The sequence below is a fragment of the Amblyomma americanum genome, chromosome 4, assembly GCF_052857255.1.
Source record: "Amblyomma americanum isolate KBUSLIRL-KWMA chromosome 4, ASM5285725v1, whole genome shotgun sequence".
In the NCBI taxonomy this organism is placed as follows: domain Eukaryota; kingdom Metazoa; phylum Arthropoda; class Arachnida; order Ixodida; family Ixodidae; genus Amblyomma; species Amblyomma americanum.
Genome location: NC_135500.1, coordinates 39998314 through 40005812, shown reverse-complemented (window position 1 = coordinate 40005812; position 7499 = coordinate 39998314). Strand labels below are relative to the sequence as shown.

The following is a 7499-nucleotide window of genomic DNA, read 5'->3' as shown; positions in this document are numbered from 1 at the left end:
CTCCTTGGCAAAAAGAAGCGCCTGTATCGAACAGCAAAACTTCAAAATAGTCACTTAGCATGGGAAAAATATCGCTTGTGCGCCCAACAGTATACCACAGAACTTACAAGTGCCAAAGATAAGTTTTACTCTCAAGATTTACTATCAATCCTTCACTCTAACCCCAACAAATTCTGGCGCATGCTATCTAATAAACCACAAGATCGCCATGTACAACTCCTAGATGCTGATAGAGAACCAATCAAAAGCGATGACTGTGCGACCGCGCTCAACAATTACTTTACGTCAGTTTTTTCCGCTGCTAACGTTACTGCTAATGAACACATTCCAGAAATCTCACTCTCAGAAATGCCTAAAATCGAAATTAACCCTGATTGTGTATCACAGCTTATTGCCTCACTGAAAATATCTACATCTGCCGGCTGCGATCAAATTAACAGTAAGCTACTAAAAAATACCATTTCATTGTCTAGCCAGGCACTGCATCTAATTTTTACGCAATCCTTAGATACCGGGGTTGTCCCTGACGATTGGAAAAAAGCTCAAATTACACCCATATTTAAAGCGGATGACCGCACGTGCCCTAACAACTATCGTCCCATTTCCCTCACTTGTATACCGTCTAAACTACTTGAGCACAATATTTTTTCCACTCTTATGACCCACCTAGAATCAATGAACTTTTTCTATCCGAATCAACACGGCTTCCGGAAGCAGCTGTCATGTGAGACCCAGCTCGCCGAATTCACCCACGACATTCTACAATACTTAGATAACCTTGTCCAGATCGACGCTATCTTTCTCGACTTTTCAAAAGCATTTGATCATGTTTCCCATAATCTTCTTCTTTTTAAGTTGTCATTGCTCGGCATTCCACAAACTTTGCTCTCCTGGCTAGAGCAGTTCCTTAAAGGACGAAAGCAGTTCACCTGTGTTAATAACTGTCGCTCAGCTTTTTCCGACGTAACATCCGGCGTACCTCAAGGTGCAGGCTTATCACCTCTTTTATTCCTCATCTACATCAATGACCTACCGATCAACATGAAATCAACGCTACGTTTATTCGCAGATGACTGCGTAATTTACAGCCCCATCCACGGCGTTAGCGCCATTGCCGCTCTTCAACAGGATCTAACCACTATCTCAGCGTGGTGTGACAAATGGCACATGCCTCTTAATCTAAATAAATGCCAATCCATATCATTCTCTCGCAAAAACACAGTTATTGATAGCACTTACAACATAAAATCGGTCGCCGTCACGAGAACATCATCTTATAAATACCTAGGAGTACACATCACATCATCGCTGTCATGGATAACACACATTCAGACCATCTGTTCCAAAGCATCACGCACACTTGGTTTTCTCCGGCGCAATCTAAAATCTGCATCACCTGAAGTAAAAAAGTTGGCATACATAACATTCGTACGTCCTAAATTGGAGTACGCGTCATCTGTCTGGCATCCATCACAATCGTATCTCATCTCAGACCTTGAAGCCATTCAAAATCGCGCCTCCCGTTTTATTACATCGCAGTACTCAAGAAATACCAGTGTAACATTATAAAACGATCCCTCGGTCTACAAACACTAGCAACTCGCCGTGTTATTTCCCGTCTGTGCCTCTTTCACTCTTTCTTTTATCGCTCACCAAGACATTTGTTGCTGCAGCCACCACCACGTACGTCATCCCGCCTAAACCACAGTAACCCAATCGCACGCATTAAAACCCGCACCTCCGCAATGAGCAGTTCATTTTTTCCCGACGCCATAGTGCTCTGGAATGGCCTTCCCGACAACGTAATAACATGCTCCGATCGCCGCCTTTTCCGCGAGAAACTGGCTAATCACTTCTCATAAACATATTCATACTGCGACACCGAAGTGCCAACTGTTCCTTGTTTTCTTTTTGTATGTTTATTTCTTGCTTTTAGTTTGTATATTATTGTACACTTTTTTGGTACCCCGTGTATTTTTCCCCCTTTCTTTCTTTTGTGTTCTCTGCTACTACCCTCCAACCTGTATATATGCCCCCCCTTATCCTTATGTAATGCCTTCGTGTCCGGACCGCGCCCATGTTGAACCGGAAGGCGCCTGCGTGACACAGGAATGCTGGCTGTCTCCCAGCAGGGGTTGAAAGATCTTTTACTGCTGACCGGAACGCGGAACCTCTGTCGAAGGCGCAGCTCTCGGGCAATTGTTCAACCCCAATGTGACTGAAGAGGGCAACACTGATCTTGTACTTCGTCGTCTGATGTCCGGAACGAACACGTGGGGACGCTCGCTGATAACATTTCAAAGTGAAGCCTTTGGTCGACGGGCAGCTCGCCTGAAAAAAAAAAATTGGAGACAATTTACAAAATGTTTTAGACAAAACATAAATTCTTCACCATATCTCGCTGACATCGCAGCAAGGGGTATTCGTAGCGAGGAGCGCGTGCAGGCTACTCATCCCTGATAGCAAGAGCTAAGAGCTGCACATGCAGAAGAATTCTCATTAGGTTAATTCTTGCTGGCAAGCTCTCTAGGAGCGTCATGAGAGAAGCAGGCCTCCCGAAGCAGTTGCCAGCCTAACTAAAATAGTGATGTAAATGAAACGTAAAATGTTTTGGCGGATCGCCATCGTCGTTGTCTTCATCAGCCTCACTACGCCCACTGCAGAGCAAAGGCCTCTCTCATGTCTCTCTAATTAATGCTGCCATTTGCAAGCGGTGGCCACTGCATCGCCGCAAACTTGTAGATCTCATCCGGCCACATAACTTTCTGCAGCCCCCTGCTATGCTTGCCTTCTCTTGTGATCCAGTTCCTTATCCTTAAGGACCAGTGCTTATCTTGCCTTCACATCACCTACACTGCTCAAGCCCATTTCTTCCTCGTTTTTTCGACTAGGATGTAATTGAACACGCGTTTGATCCCTCATTCACTCTAGCTGCTTACGTTCTCTTAGCGTTACTCCTATCATTTTTCTTTCCATATTTCGCTGGTTTGTCTTTAACTTGAGTTGAACCCTTTTCGTTAGCTTCCACATTGGTGCCCCATAAGTGAGTACCGGTAAGATTCAGCTTTTGTTTTCCTATCACTTGAGATATATTTGTAAACTGGTATCCATGATCTGAGAGAGCCTGCCATATGCGTTCCGCCCCATTTTTATTCTTCTACTTATTTCTCTCTCAAGATCCGGATAAGTGGTCTCTACACGCCCTACTAGATGTATTCCCTTACCACATGCAGCATTTAGCTACAAACTGTGAACTGCTGTTCTTTTGTGAGACTGTCGAAATTTGCATAGGTTTTCGGCGGGTTCATTTTTACACCCACCCTTCTGCTATGCCTAACTTATTGATCATGCTTTTTAGTTCATCTCCTGAGTGAGCCCGCAAGACAACGTCAACGGTGAATCCTAAATTACTTAAGTATTCATCATTAGCTCTTATCCCTAAACTACGGCTCGAAATACCTCCTGTAAACAGGCGGTAAATAGCATTGCCGAAATCTTGTCTCAATGCCTGACACCGTTCCTTATAGGACTTTATTGTTGCATTTATGGCGGACTATAGCAGATGTGCACTCGTTATAGATATGCTTTAGTATTTGACAAAATACTCTTCTGCGCTTTCATGATCCATTTTGTCAAATGCTCTATCGCAATCAACGAATGCTTTATGTAGGGTTTGGTTATATTCTGCGCATTTCTCTGTCACCTGATTGATAGTGCAAATATGTTAATATGGTCTATTGTCGAGTATCCTTTAATTCCTGCCTGACCATTTCGTTGATTGAATTTTAAGGTTGTCCTGACTCTATTGCCGAGAACCTTAGTAAAAACTTTGTAGCTAGGCTACGGACAATGAGCTGATCGATCTCTTATTTTTCAAGTCCAAGACTTCTCCTTTCTTATGAATTAGGAATGTTAGTGTTCTTTCAAGATTCTCGTACGCTGAAGGTCATAGGCCATTTCATATACAAGCTGGCTAGTTTATCTAGCACAATCCCCTAGCTGTCCGTCCTTTTTTATCTTGATACGCTTTTATCTTAATATTCGTAATCGATACTCATCTCCTTCCCTGTATACATTTGCGTAGGTAATCTTTTGGATTGTTAGGGCGCGGGGGGTTGCTAATAGTGAATCATAAGGACGATACGTCATACAGCCACATCAAGCGTGGTGTTGCGGCGATCGCAGACGTTAGCCGACTTCTTTCTCTACAGCAGTTTGTGGCTGAAATGGGTGCCTAAAAAGCAAGTCTCATTGTATCCTACAGCTGTTCCCACTTTTTACAAATATTTTATTCGATGTTCCTTTGTTAATTCCCCAAAACGTGTTAAGGCTATTAAATAAGCCGCTTTGGCCATGGTACTTGTATATAATCAGTATAGGCCAACTTATCCGCAAACTCAGCGCGATTTACAACTTATTTTCTTGACATTTTCGAGGCTTAGTTCATAGTCGTATTTGCCACTTTTACGTTAGATAAAAACATTTATTTTGCAATCTACAACGGCGCAGATCAGATATTGGGGTCGTATTCGATTTGTGTCCTACATGCTATAGCATAACGCTAAAAACCACATTGATTTTCCCGTTGCTGACATTTCTTTCAGGCATCCAGCGCGGTCAGCAATAAACCAGTAACTTAGACAATATTTCGCGTTGGCAGTTCTTGCTGAAATTGTTTGAAAAAGTGAGCATATATTCTATCCACACCCGTCCGAACGGCCAAGGTAGTGCCGAGAATGCCTCGGCATGCCTTTCAGCGCCAGTAACGAAGGTAATGGAAATGGAAGACCAACATGCAAATGCAAGGTCATTAAATGGACGTTTTGAAGACCACTTCTGCTGTGGGAACTCCCCTTCTTACGCCACTGCGACGGCAGCATCACCTAACACGACAGTCGTTGACTCGGAGCTATACGCGTAAGAGGCTTTCCCGATGCAGTGTCGTCCTCCGATAAGAGCTCCAGTGTCGAAGGACGCTCCGGCACGTGTGATCAGCTCAGGCGCTATATAAGCGCCACCACTTCTTCCTACTTAGTACACAGCTCCTTTGCCTCCAGCGCCTTGCAGAGCCACAGGTGAGCACTGGCCGCAGACAGTGGCTTGCTATTCCTTCTCTCTTGAGAGGAGCTGCGCTCCGGGACCATGGCCAATTCTCGATGTTTCTTTGAATAGCACTTCGGCCAAATTCTTCGTTAAAGAATTGACATTATTTGCCATTTATTATTTTGAAATTTCTTGAGTGCTTTTTTTTTTGGTGCACATGCACTTCGAAAAAGAAAGCGAAAGGCGAGGATTCTACACAGCGCAGCAGTTTTGCGAATATGGCAGTAAACTTTGTGATCAGGCAGGTTTCTAACATTCAAAGGCACTAATGATGAGCACGGCGAATCTGGATTATATTAACTGTGGCCTCACTTGCCCTCATCAAATAAACGACACGACCCCGTTCACCGAGAACTCTACTCGTTTCTCTAGATGGGAGGGCAGAGGAATGTGGTCTAGAAGTCGGGATCGTTTAACTAATTGGGAAGACGTTCTTAGATTAGCTTAGGGAATCCAAACACGATGGAGAGAAAATCGCACAGCACAAGCACTAATTTAATGCAGATACACTCATTACCGCAGCGTCATCTATGGAGTAAAATCGTTTATTAGATGAAATGAGCGTGTGACAGCAGGCATTATCGGGCAGTTCTTTTATACATATGGTGCGCTTCGCCTAATGGTTTTGCACGAACTTGTTTTATGTTTTTGTGTATGTCAGGCGCATATAAAAAAGGTGGGTCATGAATCGAGCTTGATAACTTTTGATAAAGTATACATATTATCTTGCTGAAGTATCGTGTATGACATGGTATCAATATCAGAGGAGCGCATGCTCGTATCCTTGGATGTGGGATAGAATAAATGTAATCGCAGAGTAAGCGCTTAAGCGCTCGTGGTGTGTGCTTCCGTGTCCGTCCTATCTGCTTCTGCTGAGCCAATTTCAGAACGAAGTCGTATGTGCGCTAGGGCCTCTCGACGCCGTACACCGATTACCTCCTTTTCTACCCATCTGTAGATCCAATCCAAGCAGCCATGATGAGCAGCAAGTCCCTCCTGGTCGCCATTGTGGTGCTGGCCGCCCTGTGCAGTCTGGTCGCCGCCCAGTACGGCTTCGGTGGAGGCTTCGGTCGCGGCTACGGAGGTGGCTTCGGCCGCGGATTCGGAGGCTACGGGGGCTACGGCCGTGGCTTTGGAGGAGGATATGGCCGTGGATTCGGAGGATACGGCCGCGGTTTCTACGGCTGAAGCTGGGACGTGAGGGCATTAGGAAAAGGATCTCAACGTGACACTTTCGTGAACTTCGAGAAAAATAAATTATTTATTTTATCGAACCGACATAGTTGATATTTTGAAGAAGTTCAGTCTGTTTTACTTAAGGGTTGTTCGTCTCGAAGTTTCGAGTGAATTTTTATGTAGCTTAGATGTCCAAATTTCGAGAAGTTACCTATAGACATCATCACGAAACTATACACAAGCGAACATTAACACCACTCTTATCGACCATGGTAAACAGCTGTCTTAAAAAGGTGGGAGGTGGTCGCTGTATACAGCAGCCTACGTCAACATTGTGAGCGCAATCTTTTTTTATGCTGTGGCGTAAGTTCTGGTTACCTGTATGAGGGGCAATGTGGACTAGATGGGCGAAGCTTCCAGAAGTAACTATCACTTACTTACTTTCTTTCTTTCTTTCTTTCCTTCTTTCTTTCTTTCTTTCTTTCCTTCTTTCTTTCTTCTTTTCTTTCTTTCTTTGTATCTTTTTTCTGTTTTTATTTGATACAATTTACAAATCGGCTCAGGAGGCAATAGCAAAAGGCCTGGATGGGGCCTGAGTAGGCTGTACCCCCCCCCCCCCCCTGACATCGTAGGCAGTACATATGTAGGCCTACATATGGTTATACAACCTTTCTCCGTAAACTTCCGAGACTGAATCCATTAAACAATGCGTTTAAGATTGAAATCATTTTTCAGCACCCCTTCGAAATAGTCTCCCTTGCAGTCCATACACAGCTTCCAGCTTTTCTTGAGGTCTTGGAAACAGTTGGAAAACGCTTCTTTTGTCAGGACTGTCAGCTCCTTTTTCGTGGCGTCTTGAATGACCTCCATGCTCCCCATCCAGCAACCTTTTAGGGCTCTCTTCACACAAGGAAACAAAAAAAGTATGGTGGGGCAACCAGAATAGGAATGTAAACCAATAGGCCCCTGCCTGTGCCACTAAGTATAACAGGCTCAACCCAATGTGATATAAATGAAAAGGCCCGAAGGCAATGTTGTGCTTTTGCCACCCGTAGGTGGGAAAATAAAAAAAATGAGGGGGTAATGCTAAAAAGCGACCCACAGCCGCGGGAGCGGGCCCGGGGAGACTCCCCTGATCTCCCCTGGGACGTAGCGGAGGGGGTGGGACGTAGGTTGTGGGAATGGGACTGAGGGAAAGGTTATGGGTAATGGGATGGGAC

The 7499-nt window shown here is 44.5% G+C and overlaps 1 protein-coding gene across 1 annotated transcript; it reads left to right on the top strand.

The window, feature by feature from the left end:
• The first annotated feature begins 5012 nt into the window (after window positions 1–5012).
• On the top strand, window positions 5013–6756 carry LOC144130079 (uncharacterized). The gene is made up of 2 exons (XM_077664104.1): window positions 5013–5075; window positions 6062–6756. Exon 2 carries the CDS (start codon window positions 6079–6081, stop codon window positions 6289–6291), a length of 213 nt encoding a protein of 70 aa, XP_077520230.1. The 5' UTR covers window positions 5013–5075; window positions 6062–6078; the 3' UTR covers window positions 6292–6756.
• Window positions 6757–7499: the final 743 nt, after the last annotated feature.

Excerpts from the sequence above, each read along its gene's own strand:
- LOC144130079 (XM_077664104.1), top strand. The coding sequence starts at position 6,079 with ATGATGAGCAGCAAGTCCCTCCTGGTCGCCATTGTGGTGCTGGCCGCC.